Source organism: Sinocyclocheilus rhinocerous, unplaced genomic scaffold (genome assembly GCF_001515625.1).
Source record: "Sinocyclocheilus rhinocerous isolate Xijiao unplaced genomic scaffold, SAMN03320098_v1.1 scaffold576, whole genome shotgun sequence".
NCBI lineage: Eukaryota > Metazoa > Chordata > Actinopteri > Cypriniformes > Cyprinidae > Sinocyclocheilus > Sinocyclocheilus rhinocerous.
In genome coordinates this window covers 3282296-3301213 of record NW_015662167.1, presented here as the reverse complement: position 1 = coordinate 3301213, position 18918 = coordinate 3282296, and the positions used below count along the sequence as shown (strand labels likewise).

The following is an 18918-nucleotide window of genomic DNA, read 5'->3' as shown; positions in this document are numbered from 1 at the left end:
CTTGGGTAGCAAAATATTTAATTAAATGCTGCAGTCATCATGTTTTTAACTAATTATGTTTTGTCATTTTTTTAAAAAATATTGAGTGTAAATGTATTTATAATTACAATATTTAAATCTATTCAACTTTCAAAAAAAAAAAAACGTTTTATCACCTTTTATAAGACATTTTATCTAAAATTTGTGCAAGATACATATTAAAAGATTTTAAAAAATACTTTTAAAATGATTTTTTTCTATTACATTTTACTTTTTATGCCAATAAAATTAGTTATTATTATTAATAAATCATTGTTATTATTGAATATATTTAACTTGGGATTCATTTAAAAATGTTTGTGAAAGAAAAACTTTTTATCACCTTTTATAAGACATTTTATTTAAAAAAATTGTGAAAGATACATATTAAAAGGTTTTTAAAAATACTTTTAAAATGAAATATTGTTTTTCTATTACATTTAATTTTTTCATGCCAATCAAATTAATAATTATTATTATTGATAAATGATTATTATTGATTAAATTACAGGTATGAGTCACATTGAGAGTTTGGAAAATATAGTCTGAAAGTAGGTTTTCCATGTATTAGTCACGCACTTGTACAGGGCATCTCTAAGGGGTCCGAGTCTGTGCGGTAATATCCATTTCGGCATACGCAGTTGGTGGCTCCATTGTTGGTTGTGCGGCTGTTGATTGGACACTGCAGGCATTTCTCGTCACCTTGTGCTGTCTTGAAGAAACCTGAAGGGCATGCTGAAACAAAGATAGAGAAAGTGATGAGAAAAGACAAAGAGAAGACAGTGACCTTTTCAATATTATATGATTGCCAAGGGCCGGAGCACACCGAGGAAATGATGGGCCACTGGAGTCAATCTGAAACACACTTTTAAAGCATTTCACACATGTAAAGAGAAGCAGTATAGTCAGGTAAACATAGCATGTTCAGTATATAGGACTGAATAATTCAAACGCTGTGCTCTTGCATGACACGCTAAGAGCATTCCACTTCCTGTTATCTGCTCATGGATGTTCTCGCTTTTATAATTAATAGGTACATAACTAAGTAAAGGAGGCAGTAAAAAGATGGGAGGAGGGGAGGAGAACATGGCCAGAAACAGTCTACGCAAGTTGCACACACAGATGCGTGTATGTTTCATGTCTTATTGACTGTGACTCATCCTTTCTTCTTTCCTTTTGCTGAATCTTGTACTTTTCACCTGTGACACCCTCCATTTCTGTTGGTGCTGGAATCCCTCCCAGAATTCAATGCACCTGCAGAGTGTCAAGTACTGTTTTATAATCTGTTCTGGCCAGAATAGCTGTGTAAGAGAGCTCCCAGAACTGTTAAGGTAATTGTCTTATAATCAACATGTAATGGCATTTACAACTATACATTTTGAGTGAAAGAGAAAATGTAGGGCAGAACTGGATTTTATCCATAGGGAATTGATTGGATTGTAAAAAGCAGGTCTCCAAAGCAAAAATGAAGCCAAAACTGACTGCAAGTTTGAGGTGGATTGCATGCACTTTTGAAAAAGCTTTTGGGCTGAGGAGGTCAAGTTCACCCTTGAGAGCATTTCAGTGTAATGGCAACATTTCTTATTTCCTGCTATTGATGTTAACCTTTATAACGTTAACCAAGCGTTAAAGTGACTCGCTATGTCTTTGTATGGCATTCACCCAAGTGGATATTTATTAAATTATCTCTTTTATGTTCAGCAGAAGTCAGTCATATGGGTTTCATTTCGTTTTCAGGTGAACTATCCCTTTAAGACCAGGAATGTGTATTAAGAAGATAAACAGGGTCAATTTTGATTTCATGTTGACTATTTTTATGTTTGGTGTTTTAATCGCAGTTGCTCCATAGAGCAGGAGTGTATTTTCATGTGCACATGCACAAGTTTTCATGTTGTACTTCTCCATACCAAACAAACAAAGCACTTCCCAACGAGTGGGAAAACTGACAAGCACTTGGACGGGATAAACAGCACATTTCTGTGGAGTATTTCCCTCTACACTAACCCAACCCTGAGTGCAAGAGAAAAAGACATCAGCCAGCGACGTCCCACATCCACACACATCTGGAAGGGGAGTCTGTCTCAGATCGCCAAGTTTGAAAAACCCCGTCACCCCATTCCTAATGGGTGACCTTGCTTCCACGGCAAACGATTTCAACACACCTTCAATATCTGAACCATTTTAGGGGAGCTAAAAAGCAATAAAGCGCAGACGCTTCGGCCTCCATAGTCTAAGCTGGCAATCACGGCAAGGATTTGCGCAGCAGACCGGCCAAGGAAAATGTCTGTCGACGGGTTTATTTGGAGAAAACAACTTCAGTCAGGGTTCAGCCGTGCTCTTAAACACGCACAAATAAGCCGGACTGTATATCCGCTGAGGCGGTGAGATCCCCTTCTTACAGCTCAATTACAGGGGGCAGAGGTTAACTAGTGCCCAGTGGCCATTAAATAGGGGTATGTTATTTCAGTGAAATGTTTCAGACAGAAAGGCTGCTATTCCCCATTTCCTCTCACCTGCTCGCCCCGGACCATCTCCCTCGATCCCATTTCAACACCCTGGCAAACCACAGGACCGGCTCAACATCCAGGAACACTTTAGACTGCCATACATGGACACACAAATACACGTTTTTACATTCCTTCTTTGCACTCAACACATCCACACTCTTTTTCTTATTCCAAAAACACCCACGCGCTTTCTCCCTCTTAAGAGTTTAAGCAAACTTAGTCTTTCCCAAATCCAACTGACAGGTTTCTATAAGCCTCTAGCAGGAAACCGACAGCCCAGTTCCCCAACACATACACATAAAGTATAATCATGGCTAAATATTCCAGAATCCCAAGCGAACAAGAGCATAATAAATGTTTAGAAATGGACTGGTGAAAAAAATGCACAATGTGAAAACGATAGAGCACCTTGGTTTAATATTAGATTTGACATGTTTTTCTTTTCCAATGATTTATGGCAAAACTAGCCATGTGTCAAGTGAAATATGAGGCTCGTGTTTTCGGAGAAAGTGTCACTGGAGTCACAGAGACAAGCACAACTGCAAAGCTTCAGGATTTAGGATGAAACTCAGAGAGAAAGGTAATCAAAAACAGCAATGGAAAACAGGCTGGACCCAAATGGACTGAGATCAAAGAGAGAGAAAACAGGAAGAGAGGGAAAACTGTAGCAAGAGAGTGCTTAAAATACTAACATGTATACAAAGAATAAATTTTTAAGAAATTATCACTTTCATTTTAAACAAGATTTTTAAAAGATTTCTCTTTTATCATCATTGACCTTAACAGTTCTCTTAACACCTGATCTCGTAGACTGACGTACCCTAACTAGTGTTGAAAGGAAAATTGTGCACCTTCCCTACAAAAACAAAAACTAATAGGGCCCGAGCCTCCCTGCCAGTATCCTAGAGAAGGTTAGCTTCTGCCACACTGATGAAGGAACTGAGTATCTGTGCATGACTCCACCACTTGCCGTCTGGGCATGACCTTGCATGTCTCCATACTTGCTTCCAGATGGTTCCATCCAACCAATGGAAATAATATCACTCATGCTGAAGACATGGGGACTGTGCTAAACATGGCTGTCGAAGCATACAACTCAGCTCGCAGAGGCCTGTGCGGAGGAATGCAATTTGAGGATGAAGAGAAAAACAGTGTCAGCTGTAGCCCCAGGGACGATAGAAAGCCTGATTAAAGAGCATCAGTGCTTTGATACAGCTCACATCCAGATTAGAAACTGTCGCATTGTTTGATCACAATGTTTCTCCTGCAAGCTCGGCATGGAAAAAAAAATACAGCTGCTTTGTTTTTTGTGCAAAATTGAAATCTGTTTGTATAGAAAATAACAAATAAGGACACTTTCGAGACACGCTGGACCCTTTGGTCTCTTTTTGATGGGAGTGATTAATCTGGTTCTGTAATGAGTAAGAGATTCATTTCGAAAAACATCTCTTGCTGAAACAATCAGCTTATTTACAGCATTCATTTACAACAGCCGGTTCATGCTGGTCTACCTGACCAGTATGTTTTTAAGCTGGTAGAATAAAGCCCCATTCACACCAAGAATGATAAATATAAAGATAACGATATTAGCGTCCACACCAGCGAACGATATCGTCTGTTAATTCTCAGCGCATGCTCGTCTGCCGCTTTAAATTCTCGAGCTCGTTATAGCAGGATGGATTCTGATTGGGTGTCAATGTTTTTATTGTTCATCAGCTGGAAAAAAATCGTTCTGAAAATGATTCCAACGATATTGTTTCTCTGTGCCTTTATCGTTATAGCTGTAGTGTGGATTCTGCTGTTCTTTAATATTGAGAATGTTTTTTTGAACTATATCTTTATTATCTTTATAGTAATCGTCCTTGGTGTGAACGGGCCTTACGACAGTCTTGAGCTAAAGAAGAAAACTGGTGGTGACACCAGCACCGTAGTAACTTATGCCAGTGACCAGATACAGGTGCTTCTTCAAAATTGGGCACTTTTATGTCATTTCCCCCACACCAAACAATTTTGCCCCTAATATTTTTTATAGCTTTTTTACAACTATACATTTAGCTTTAGCAAGACAAATAAGTTGCCAATTTTACTCCAAATATGCTACAAAAGTAATTATCACCACCATTATTTACATCACACAGTAAGATGTGGTGGAAAAAGATGCTAGAGGGAATTACACTAATGTTCAAAATTATGGGATTGATAAGATTTTTTGTTGCTGTTTTTAAAATGATTCTCTTATGCTAAAATAGAGTAAAACAGCAATATTGTGAAAAATTATTATCATTTTAAATATCTTTTTTCTATTTTAATTCATTTAAAAATGTAATTTATTAATTTGAGAAAAAAAGTAGCAATTCTCCTGTGATGCATGTATATCCTCTGTATAAACTACCAAGTTTATTTTATAAAAGTCACAAGGCTCAAAAGTGCCAATAGTTAAAGAAACACCCATAAACTGTCAATCTAATCCAGATCACATCAAAGAGGTTCAAGTCCCGCCGTCGAGAACTTAGTTGTCGCATTTCGGTGAGAAGCAGAGAACGCAAACCGCCTGGCGCTCTTTCAAACATAGCCTTGCTTGTGTTTATTGCCTCTAATAACACGTGCAGACCGAGGAAAAGGTAGCAGTGGCATAATGGCAGGCTTAGTGGGCTGTGTGAGTGCAATTCCGTTGTGAATGTGTGCTCGGGTGCCAGAACGCTAGTCATGTTTTATTACAGGTAATTCGCTGGTGATTTCAAAGATTGCCAGAGCGTTTTCATCCAGCCTGATTTACGTAGGTGCTAAAGAAAGAGGCGTACACGCAGATGGCTGCATGTGTGCTGGGCCGTTTGGTAGCAGGGCAGGAATGTGTGTGTACATGTACCGGCGGAGCTGGCTCCTCCAGCTGCATCCACTTCAGGAGCCAGCAGTGCAAACAACGGCGAAGCCTCTCGGGGAGGATGTTTCCATCATGGCCGACTGGGCGTTGCGCGGGATTCTCTACAGACGCTGCTGGCTGTACACGCTGTCTAATCCAGAGAGTCACAGACATTTAGGAAAAACACACAGAACCTGGTCACTCACGTGCATATGTAATGAACATTTGTGTACCCATACACGGAGTCACATGTCATTCGTTCCCCACCAGAACAAAAAGGCCTCTTTGTCTGGGGTGACTGTAGGAGTGACAAACTCCCCTCCCTTTTTATGCTGCCTGTCTATTCAGCCACTCAATAGCTGGCTTGGAGTAATACATTTAATGAAAGCTACATTAAAGAGAAAGACCTGGGACACAGGGGTATGTGTGTGTGTGTGTGTGTGAATGAATATGTGTGAGGGCCTGTGTGTGTAACTGAAGAGAGATGCATGGAAAAGAAAAACAGAAAAGTGAAGAACCAAGGGATGCTCGGTTTTGTTTGCACAGCAAAAAATGTGCTGAAAGCAGGGAAATGGGGCAGAGTCTGAGGGGTTTTCTGTATGGATGGGGGAAGTCCTATTGTGACCAGGGTGAGCAGTGTGCGAAACAGATGGGTTGTGTGTTTGTTACACATCATCTAACTGTGCTTTAGAACAGCTTTATATATAATCAAACCTTGAAATGCGTTTCAAACTCGTAGTGCTTAGAAACCTGCTCCTCTCAATGTATTTTCAAAAAAAAAATAATAATAATAATAATGTGGCATTAAGAGGAATATGTGTTTGATAGTGTATACATTTTTAAATGTATCCAGTATCAATGATGCAAATATTTAAGTGTGCATGCTCATTTCCTCTATTTTTCAAGTTAGATTAGCTTTTCTGTCATCTAATTTTCATACTGTTTATTATAAAGTTTTAACTTTCATACTGTATATTTCTTCTTGCATTTCCCTAATGAAAAATAAATACTAAAATGTACGAAATACATTTATTTCATGCTAAGTATACTACAAATACATTTACATATTTATGTATTTATTAAAAATACCCTGCAGTTGTAACTGTATTATACTAAACTGGTATACTTAAAGTCTGCTATATTGGAACAACTAATTTTGTACTTAATGCACTTTAATTGCGCGGAAGTAGTGCTGAAGTCCAACTAAAGATATACTGAAGTATATTTGATTGTGCTAAAGTGGAGCTATTGCAAATATACTTAAGGTACAATTTAAATATCTTGCTTGATATTATTCAAATATTGTACAATACTCATCAATAGTGATATTAAAGTGCATTTTAGGCTTAATATTAAGAAATGTGCATTGTGCACAAGTAGTACTCCAAATATAGTTTAATTATAGTTTTTTATCATTAAAGTGATATGTCAGTAAATATGTTAAAATATTTGAACTATACTTAGTATGAAATAAATATTACTTTTTCCACTAGGGTTAAAACAATTGATTTGAATTGAAAACAAAAGCGTGTCAAATTTGAGTATCGTTGATTTATTGGCTATTTATCGCCTATTACATGAAAACAAGTTTCAGCTTATAGTATTGGCCAAATTTTTTATACTGTGCATGCCCAGCAACATTAGTCATTGTTCTTTAAAGATATTGTGGATATTCAACAATATGCAAATGTCCAAATCATACAATAATATTAAATGTAAGTGCAGACAGTAATTTGCCTCCTAATATAGTTGGATGCTAGTAGAAATCACCAACAATTAACAACAAACAGTTCTGGAATTATACTACTTTTACTAGTAGCTTAGAACATGATCAAAATATTTTATATTTGAACATCCACAAATGATGTGTAATATAAACATGCAAGAGTGGTCTTTTGAATTCTGCTTTAAGATTTAAGTAATTAAATGGCCTAGTGATGAACTACACACTAAAATGTAATAAAAAGTTCAGCATTCACCATCTCCTCAAGAGTGAGAGAGAGAGAGAGAGAACGAGCTCAGTTTGGAAAAGCATCAGTGGGTCTCAGAATTCAATTAAGGCTCAAGCCTGACCAGCTAATTCAATCAAGACTGTGTGAAAGCAATTAGACAACTGGCATTCGGCTCACCCTACCACACAGGCATAAATTACAAATTTATTTCCCTCTCTAGGCCTTCTTGTCTGATGCAATTAACATGCCAGGAACATGTTTGCCCAGCCTGTTAGTGAGGGACCAGGCCATGGTCCTGGGAATAAAGGAGAGCATCAATGATCTTCTCAAGGTCTCTCAATGTCAACTCTGACTCTGTCAGCTCCATCAGTCATAGTAACTGGTAACACAAAAAAGGTTGACTTAGACATAGGTTAAGCAGTGCCATATGTTAGGTTGTCTTACCACTGCAAGGACAGAGTAGACACAATATTTAATTTGACAAGAACAAAATTGGTTACAGCACATTCAGTAAGTCTTTTCAATTTATCATGGATACAAAAAACTGGAATATTATGAATAAATATGTGTTATGGAATATTAGATATGACCTAAGGCTTATGTTGAAAAGACTGCTACTTCTATCCATCACAACCAGGTTTTCTTTTACACCCAATTGCATTGCTGATCTATTCTGACTGAAAGACTGGTGCAGAATTTCAATCATGTTATGTGTTAGCTATTGAAAATGAAAAGCCTTTTGACATAGACACAATGTGACATATTTGTATCTGAATAAGCATACTTTCCTGCTAAACATTAATGAAACCGTAGGCAAACAATAAAGGAATGAAGTTCTCTGAAGTGTGCAAACAATGGATACTTTGCTATCCCATGAGACCACAGGAGCTGAGGAAATTTCAAGATTCAAAAAACTGAAGGAAAAAAAAACCCTTCATGTATCCGGATATATAAACACATACCTGTGACTCATAAACCCGAGCTCATAGCTTTGTGAGACTTTCAGAAGTTTGAATGCTGTAATTTGCGTGAAATTCTGACATGCACGTGCAAACTTCTCATCAGAAATTAGGGGATACATCCCAGTGTGTGTGTCCATCTCAGCCCCTCTGCAGTTGTTAGAGCTGTCTTCAGACAGGATCTGTAGCCCAAATCCGCCCAGCAGGCGCCGCCACCACAAATTAAGAGCACCGGTGGAGTGTGTGTGGAGAGAGATTACAGGGAAATGTGTGTGGCACCTGGGAAAAGAGTTCTGTGGAGCGGCTGCAACAGCTGGAATGTGCATATGAGTGCGTGTATGTGTGTGCGGGCCTATGTATGCATTCGTCAAACATGCATGCCTCACATTTTAGATCGATGCATGGTCCCCACATGTTGCAGTCAATAAACACGTCCAGAGAGGGAAGGGAAAAAATGCAAAAACCTATTCCAGCTCAAAAGGAAGTCATCCCCCAAGATCTTCAGATGGCTGAAGTGAGAAAATGTGTGTTGTAATTAGAATAGATCAGAACAGACAACCTACTGTACTGCGTGTGGGTTTGTCCATTTTTCAGTCATTCTACAGAACGGATGCCCACAAAGACATATCTTTAAAAAACTAATAATCAACAGCTGTTGCCAATGCTCTATGAATGCTCTATAATCTAGAAACTATTTCTCTGTAAGAGAATAAATATATAGTTATTTATACAGTATAGTGTAGTACAGTATGCACATAAGTGTATAAGGCATAATATAAGTAAATTAAATGATAAAAAATTTAATAATTTAAAAACTCAATTACATTTTTTAATTCATTAATTTAGCTTGAAATGGTGCAATTTATTAACAAACATTATATAAAACTGTATTTTAATAATCACTTTCTCAAACTGTAAAAGACACCAGTTTACAGAATGACGTTCTAAACATAGATCCATATAAAAGGTTGGCCACAGAAAGGTCTGTTTAGTAGGTAAAAGGACAAAGAGGGCAGGAGGACACAGCAGAAACGCTGCCTCAGCGGCATTATAGGCCTTTACCGTAATGACAAAGAGAAACAGGACATCTGATAATGGCCGGCTCTCTTAGCTCCTTTGTTTGTTGTCCATAATTTGAAAAAATGGCAATGGGCAAATTAGTATTTTAGAGAGGAAGATGGATTCTGGCAATCATCAGATCACAAACATCCATACGCTGTAAAAAGGAAAACCCACTGAAATGGATTTCTAAAGCTATATCTGTAGAACAATTTCCTCCCCATCTTCAGCAGCCTGAATTACAGGAATCTGAAAAGGCTGCTAAGAAACAGACAGACAAGGATCATTTTGTGCAGGCGGATTGCCTGACAGAGGTCACAGGAAAGGTGTCACACCGCCACACACATTTTGTATCTCTCCTTCTCTGGAGTCTGTTGCAGAAGATTGGGGAGGGGAAGAGCTCAGCAGTCACATTTATCTCCATTAAAGATGGATTGTCAATCACAGCAAGCTGTCCAGTGAGACAGAGATCAGTAAAGACGTCCTGTAGGAAATCTTGGGTGAGTCACAGAGCAGTCAGATGGGGGGTCACAAAAGAAAGCCCAACAGACACACACACATGCAGAGCGCTGGAAAATGCTGAACTCTGGTCATTCATAAGTTCTTAACATCAACCAGACCCTTGGCTAATTTAATTATGTTTTCAGTTACTGGAAATGTAGTACACTCTAGGGCTGTCAAAGAAAACCTTCGAATTTTGAATATTCGTCGAATTTAAAATAAAAATTCACATTCGATTGCAAAAAAGTTGCATTTGAATATTAGATGTGCGTCAAGCAGCCTTATCAGTGGCACACAAGCTGCGACGATGATGTAGGTGTCATTGCATTTTAATGCTTTTGTTAGCCTATCCAGTTGAACCCACTAGATGCGGCGCTGCTACGTTGTTCATTCAAAATATTGCGGAAAAAGAGAACATCAATGCAGAGATGATGTTGTTTACGTCAAAACTGAAACCAAGCCATTCACACAGAACGCATATTTATCGCATTTTCTAGAGGGACATCTATCACCGTTGCACTTTATGGCGTATTTTTCCCCCCATCCCACTGCATCTCATGTTTTTAATTGAAAAAAGTACTCTTTGTGATTGGTTTTCGGTCCTTTATATTAAACTATACATACATACATACATGATGCTGTTTTGTTTCTAATTGTTTAAGCAACTTAATTATACATGGTTAATAAACATTATTTTAAACATTATGCACTTTTTTCACAGTGTAACGGTGGTGGCCGCCCTAGCATAGAAAAACTTGTTAAAGAATGTTCGGGCGCCAGTCAGGATTAATCCTGACAAAAAAATTTTTTATTAACCCAGGATAGCTAGAAAAGGAAACCACCTGTTACAATATTAAATAAAAACAGTTAGAGAAAACTCTGTTTACAAGGGAGATTTATTCTACAATGTCCATGAAAAAAGAAAAAAAAAACTTGTCTGAACAATAAGAAACAAAAGAAAAAAATAAGCGGATAGGAAAAAAACAGTTCAGCACTTTAGTTCGATCGTAGTTTGAAATCCGTGTAGTAATTGCGTCACACAGGTTTGCAAACGTGAAGGAAGCGGAAGAGTGTAGCAGGTCGTCGTCAGACACCAGGACAGGAGGATGAACAGGCAGCTTGTCGTTGGAATATTCCACCAACACAGACGATCTTGAAGCGCCACGCTTATAATGTTTAGTCAAACTCCACGACGCTCAAACATAACTCACAGGAAGCAATACTTCTACAAGCAGCCGTATTTCTACTCCTCACGGGAATCCATTAACTCCCAACCATGCACTTGCAAACCTTGCACGCAAACTTTCTGATGAAGCGTTTTTCTCAGGTACGTCACATCTCCTTTATATCCTCCATCCTTCCGCCGTTAATTGAAAACTCCACCCCAATCACGCAAAGTAAAAGTAAACAATTTCTGTGGCACGGATTTCCCGCATTGCCACAACAGGTAGTCGTGTTATTTTATTGCTTTGAATAAATGTGCATTAGTAATATTTTGCTCGATACACCCTCTTGTGGCATCAGGAGAGAAGCCAAAAGCTTTTTTTCCCCTAACTGAAATTATGCCTTTTAAATATTGAATATAATTCGAATATTGATAATATTTAAGTACAAAATTCAAATTTAGTTTTTCAGTCATTTTGACAGCCCTAGTACACTCGGCTCCTTTTAACAAGAAAAAACTTGGATATCACATATACAACAGCCCAAAACTGTGATCATCTTAAAGAAGGTCAAACTAAACAATCAGTGCATAAGGAACCATTCATCGTCCACTGATATGACATAGCTTCACCTGACACACTGATCTGGACAACGGATGCTGCTATTGTGTCTGCAATGTTACGACAATTTGTAACTGGAGTAGGTTCTGTCGTCGACTGTCTTTTCCTTTCCTCTCGGGAGGGAAAATGAAAGACGTGATGACTAAAGTGGTCTCATTTTTCAAGATCTTTGTCCACCTTTGTGGGCCCTTGGTAACAGGTTACGGTAGGCCACGCCCATTGCTGCAAGACGACACAGCTTATTTGTGTCTAACTACTAAAAATACAACTAGCCATTCAACATAATGATGAAGTAGCCCACCGTAGCCGTATGCACAAAGGCCAAGCCCCTTGTTAGGATGATAAACAAGCAGATGAATCACGCTATTTTGGGTCTGAATGTTCATAATAGCTGCATCAACGCGTCAGGACGTTTTATGAGTTTTGACTGCGCCTGTCAGAACCTTGGCCCCAAAACTCCAAACCTGCCCTTTCCTCAAGGACGGGGAAGTTGCCAGGGCAACCACGGCCGTTGCCATGCAGGGCCCTCCCTGGTTGTGCATGCATCCCATGTTCTGGTCAAAGGCATGAGATGCCTCTTTCAGGAGGGGCGGAAGGAGAAGGGGGAGGGCTCTCCTCGCTGGAAACCAAGGTGTCTTCACAACAGAATCAAAATGAGATTGGAGGAGGAAGAGGTGTAGTTCTGAAAAAAAGGACGCGGTGTGAAGGCAAACAAAGAGAATCCGTCGGGCAGATGGAAATAGGCCTAGTTTGTGATGCTGCTTGGCAAGACTGGAAGAATGAAAGGCGTTTGTGAAATTATGCCAACGCAATGCTTTTCACCTTAATGCTTTAAACTCAGCCACATATACAAAAATCAATACAAACACAAATAAGTCTTCCGCTAAAAGGACGGCAGTTTGTTCCTTGGGTAAATAATAGCTGCAAAGTGGGGAGTCTGCACTTGATGAGAATCAGAAATAAAAGAGAGAGAGAGTTAAGGAAATTGAGAGAGTCAAAGAGAGAGCGACAGGCACTGAGACAGACAGGAAACGAGAGGGCTCTATTGTTGGCCGGCAGATGCAGTGTCTAATTGACAGAGACTGTCTGTGCAGCGTCCAGTGACAGTGGCGGCCTCAAGGTGGGGTCCGAAATGATGGGCACGCGGCATAAAGGAGCTGTGTGTTCCCTGTCAGAGCGGACAGCAGGAGAGGAAAAGGAGGAGATTGCTGTGGGGCAGAGGATCTAGGGAGAGCAGCTGGTGTCCAATCCTGTTGCGATCCCTTCCTACAGACATAAACGCAGATGCGCGCAGACATATCCACGCACGCAAATGAAAACGGAACGAGTCTAGCAGTGTTCATTCGATTCCCGTCTTGTTTCTTTTGCAAATCCCAGGAGGGTATTTATGTAAGATTATATCATTTCTGACCAAAAGTTTAATGAGCCTTTGGGGAGTCTGACCTAATATCTGTTCAATCTGCAAAAACAACAGCTGTATAATGACTCCAGACACACAGAACCCTACGCATAACATATGTACTGTACAATTGTTTTTATATATCAATATCATCTACAGCAAAATTGGAGTCAAAGTCCATTAGTTTAGTTCACTTAGTTTGGTATGGTTGTGGGTAGGTTTGCATTGAAAAATAGCAGAGTGGGTACAAACAGAAAACAACTGTATCATTAAATCTATACTGAAGATGAATAAAATGTTATTAAAATATATTCATACAATTAATTAAAACACATACATATACATTTTTTGTACTGCTAAACAATTGTCTAATTCACATAACAATAGAAGTTGGTAAAACGGTCAGTAGAATGAATGACAGAAAGAATGCTGGAAAGAACAAAGGAACAATAAATGATTGATAGATAGATAGATAGATAGATAGATAGATAGACAGACAGACAGACAGACAGACAGATAGATAGATAGATAGATAGATAGATAGAACAACAGATAGACAGACACACAGAAAGACAGATAGATAGACAGACAGACAGAAACCCGCATCAAAGCATGTCAATATTCAGCGTTTATTGTCTGCTTCCCTAAGGCGTCTACACCTGCATTTTCCTGTACGGGTATTGTTCGTCGGCGATTCATTTGAAGGGTTTAATGGTGGCCATTTAGGGGCGGAATACATTATAAGTGTCAATCATCAAGGCGATGAGAGGTTGCGCTCCTTAAGCGCATATGCTTTATGTGTGTCGCATCAATTAATTACCTAATAAATTATGTGTTTTAGTGAGAGAGAAAAAAACACTTGCCGGTGTTGTACGCTCCCCCAAAATGTCTTCCCCCTCACCGCTGTCTGCTTAACCCTGTTACAGAGACTCTGGGGCCGGCTCTGTACTCCTGCATTTGTACCAATCAATGGAGCCTGTTAAAAGCAGACCCTGGGGGTCAGGGAAATTAAGCGGCTCTGCTTGTGTGGAGAAGGGGCCAGAACAGCACGAGGTGCACGGGGGGGATGAGCAATGCTCCTCTGTTGCTATGGTGACGGGGTGCTAAACTACTATTCGTAGTCTCCTTCGTATTGGCCGACTGGCCCTTTGAGAACAATGGCATCACCATGGCATGGGGAAAGCCATTATATAAATGCTGGGTAGAAGCATGGGTAGAAGAAATTGGGATTTATATATTTAAAAAAAGATTGCTTTGTCAAGCATAGGGCACAGTTTTTCAAACTTTTTGATGCACAGGCCCCCCAGATATGTTTAACCCCTCTTAATAAAATAAATCTACATCATCATGCCATAAACACACATACAGTATAAGTGTGGTGTTATGAATACTCGCTTTACTAAATTAAAAAAGGCATTTAAAAAAACATCATTACAATAAATGTGTAAGATCATGCAAAACATTTACTTAAAGGGATAGTTCATGAAAATGAAAATTCTGTCATCATTTACTCAAAATATATTAGGTTGTTAATTGACATTAGGGTGAGCAAATGACAGATGTTTCTTTTAAGTTGACTATATATTTTTAAACCTATTGTTAGATGATATACAAAAAAAAAAAAGATTTTGGCTTTACATCTTAATTGGCAATTTAATAATCAGAATTAGTCTTAATATTCTTAATTATTTCTTTAGAAAAGCTGAATGAAACAATAATCTAAAATCAAATAGTGTTAAATGTGTTTAATATCCAAATTAACTTTAAAAGCGCTACAACACTATATGCAATATAATTAAAAATTAATAAAAAAATAAATAAACATATCCACAGACCCCATGCATCTCCTTGCAGACGCCAGTTTAAAAACCCCATCCTTGTGTGAGTCAGTGTAATGAGTCAATCCAGGTAATAAAAAAAACTATATAACCATGATTAAGTTCTTTTCTAGGCCAAATCAATGGCTCCCAAAAGAACAATTATGTGTGTTTTTATTTTTTTGGACCACACACACTGAGAGCATGATCTGACCTCTGAAAATCAGTTCACACTGGAATGAAATACAGGACGTTTTTCCCACAAAGATAATGTGTGTTTGGTTTACTGTTGTCAGGAGACCATATCTCATGACAAGACTGCTGTAGCATTTTCACACACACACACCATTGTGTTCCTAAAATCCCACCTGAAAACAATAATCATCATTTATGAGACCACAACATGAATTGTTTCCGGATAAATTCACTCGTACATCACTGCTGCTTTAAACACAGGTGCACATATCACGTAACATAATTGTCACCATAACTTTCTAACTACGCAATGTAGTCAACACAAAAATCAACACAATCCTTCCCTAAAAACACTGTAACTTTCAAAAACATTAGGATTTGTGCATGATCATGGGAATGGATGCCAAGGAATCTAAGAATTCAACTGAGGCTGATTAGGATGGGCCAATTACGACAGGTCCAACTGTCAATCATCACAAACTGCAAATTCATCAAACAAATGCTGAACTCACAGAGCCACAAATCAGATATTTTGAAAACACGTACCTGTCATATTCAAACAGAACTCAACACCGGGCCCGTGACAGCTCATTACTGTAATGTGAGCTCATGGTGGTTTGTTTGCCAGGCCACTTATATACTCTGTGTGTGAGAAAAGAGTGTTTATATATGGACTAAATACATATATTACTTTGCACTTCATTGGTCTGCTGAAGAATTTCAGCATAGGGAAGAGCAGTTGAGCAAATACTGGTTAAATGCCAAGTAAAACATATACGTTCACATGGACGTAAATGCACACTTGCTGGCATCGATATGAGTTTAAAATCCTGTATTGTGACCGCAAAAGGTCACTTAATCTAAACGAAGCGTAATGGGACCCCCGGAGGTTCAGCCTGGAGACCAACTGTGAGTGAGAAACTAGCAGGATTAGTCTAAGGTTTCTGGAGCTAGCAGGATTAACCCACAGGGTCTGACAGGGCCGGTTGGATGGACACACTTCACAACAAAGATCTTTCTCCCTGGTGTGAGAAAGACATGACAGTTGGATGCTGTTAGATACGAGGGCACATGCGGCTAGCCAGGATGAAACGCTCACAAGGCTGCTTGCCAGTACAGGGAGAAAAATACTAACAAAAACAAGACAGGGTGAAAAAGCACGAATAATGACTTTCAGAGAACACTTAATGGCTTTCAGTAGACTGCATCAGCAAATCTTTGTGAATGTGATAGAATTTAAATTCGGGGTGGATCGTTTTATCCCAGCTATGGAGTTTGGATGAATGATCCATGTCCAAGTGTGACTCCGGCCAACTTCGGCTTTTGCGTATACTATGTATAAACACAGAGGCCTCCAATCATGCTTTACAATCTGTGACGACATCCACGCTCTTTATGGACTGGACCTGCTATTTCAGGTCCAGTGACACCGAGCTGAACCGCAACAATTAAGAAGGCGCCTGCTGCTGGAGGCACATGGAGTTTGGAGCTGAACATGCTAATTGAGTCTATTTCCAGAGAGCTTGAAGCAACCTGGGCCTCCCAAAGGGTCAAATACCTGCTTATCAGCACAACTTACAGGTCATGCTCAGACAGGCTCAATTAACCAGCACTTCAGCTTTATATGGAGTGGCCGCTGCTTTCAGCACACACGCTCCATATCAACAGAACCAGGGCGTCAACTGACAAGCAGAACTCTACAATAGCCTGATTGAGGCCTGTGCTGAAAGGCTAAAGTGGGATACTGGATGAAAGATAGATAGTAGTTTGATTTGCTTGGACGTGACACACTTGTTGCTGATATTGTACCATCTTCAAACATGTGCATCACATGTCAAACTATGTAACCAACACAATAATGGATTATACAGAGTAAAAATAATAATTTCATTAATTGCCATCCTTATCTGAACATAAGCAAGAAGGTTCTGTGTAATGTGAAATAATGGCAAGAAATGTCTTTCAATTGAGGTTTCCTCATATACAGCTTACCAGGGTAGTCCAAATTTACAGAAAAAATTACTCTTATGAACCATTTATTTTTAGTCAATCAATAATCAGTGAGGTCTGACTTCCAGATGAATTAATCAGAACAGAATAATCACAAGTGAATCAAATCAAAAGATTGTGAATCAAATTAAACTGATCAATTGGAACAAACGAATTAGATCAAAAGCTTGTGAATTGTAATTGAATCAAGTCTTTAAATCTGTATCAATACTGTGCTCTAACAAAATCCCTTTTAAGGAAAGTCTGTTCACTGGGCGGCCATATTTGCAATGCCTATGGGCAGCTCAAACAAGACGAAGTCCTATCTAAATGAATGGGGGATTCCTGGAATCTCAAAAATGTAATTACATATTTCAAATCAGCAATAAAATCTGAAATGAACTGCCCCATGAATGCTGTTTCTTATGCTCAAATAGTGTTAAAAAGCTTGTTTTTCAGTCTAGACCAGCCAATGCATATGCGCAGTTATAACGCGCTTATGACTGCGCATGCGCATTGGCTGGTCTAGCCTCAGGTTTCTATGGGAACCGGCGCTTCTAATGGCCGCTGCAGTGATGCAATGACTTGACCAATCAGCGATTGGCTCTTTCATTTAGAAGGCCGGACTATTCTGCCATATTGTGCGTTGCAGTTTCTCCCATTCATAAGTATTGGAGTGAACCGTCTTTGTATTTCTATAGTCTTTGGCTCTAATACTGCCTCATAACTAGGACATTCACTGTACCAACATCTCTGTATGCCATATCAAAAAAAGTTTACAGGCCAAACTGAAGTGTCTAGTCTTGTGCTTTGATGCATTTTCAATGACTTGTTTCATTTCCCTTCATTTCTCTGGCTAAAACATCTAAAACAAAACATAACGTCGGCAAGTATGTTTGAGGTATTGTTGAAAGGCCTCAGACATGCTTGCATGACTACTCATTTGAACTATTCAGTGGGTCAATGTTTACCTTATGCAAATTACTCACACAGTGCAGCAGCAGCAATCTTTGCTGTTTCAGGCAAGTGATCCATTCCACTGAGTGGAGAGAATGTTGTGCAGATGATATGAGAGACCAAAACATGCACAATTTTAGCCTGTATGTGAACATATTACGAGTTTCAGAGTCAGTTGGCACTTGTTTTAGTTGCATATGACTTCCAAAAGTCTCAAGACTTCTTTCCACTGAGAGCGAAAATCTCCCGTCGCTTTTGATCATGCCAAATTCCACTCAGAGTGTCAAAGTCAACCATGTCCCTTGCCTTTCAAGCCCATGGTTTATTATGCTCACTGTCATTTACTAATCACATCTAATTCTTCCCTATTGATAGTCATGGTGGATTGAGAGAAAAAAATCTGAAAAGTATTATACACACTTCCTCACCGCAAGCTTAATCAAAATGGCAAAAAAGACTACAACACCCAAGCAAGTTTAAACAAGACCTGAATGGAGGGCACACAGCGTGGCTCTTTGATCACCAGGAGCTGGTCAATAATGCTAATGTGTTGTTCTGGACCCAGCAAAGCCATTCATCAAATGGCCCTATTAGACTGGACAGCAATACAAAGCACAGTTTACCCCAGCTACAGGGCTGTTCCAGTAAAGCATAGAAATAGAACATTTAAATATAAACAAAGGGCATTAAATAAATACAAAACAAAGAATTTAAAACTTTTATTCACAGAGACACACTCAATTAATCAAAGATTACAAAATATTTATTTTTCAAAAAAATGCTGTTCTGTGAACTTTCTATTCATCAAAGAATCCTGAAAAAAATGCATCTAATTTTCCATATTATTAAAGGGACAGTTCACCCAAAAATTTAAATTCTGTCATTAACCCTTTAGGCACCAGGGTTTTTTGGAAAAAATGC

The 18918-nt window shown here is 38.9% G+C and overlaps 1 protein-coding gene across 1 annotated transcript in view; it reads right to left on the bottom strand.

Annotated features, from left to right (window-relative positions):
* LOC107727812 (ephrin type-B receptor 2) overlaps positions 1-18918 on the bottom strand; it is a 143230-nt gene that overhangs the window by 40860 nt on the left and 83452 nt on the right. Inside the window, exon 4 of the mRNA XM_016537810.1 lies at positions 598-753. Coding sequence (XP_016393296.1) covers positions 598-753 — 156 coding nt within the window. The remainder of the gene's footprint in view (positions 1-597; positions 754-18918) is intronic.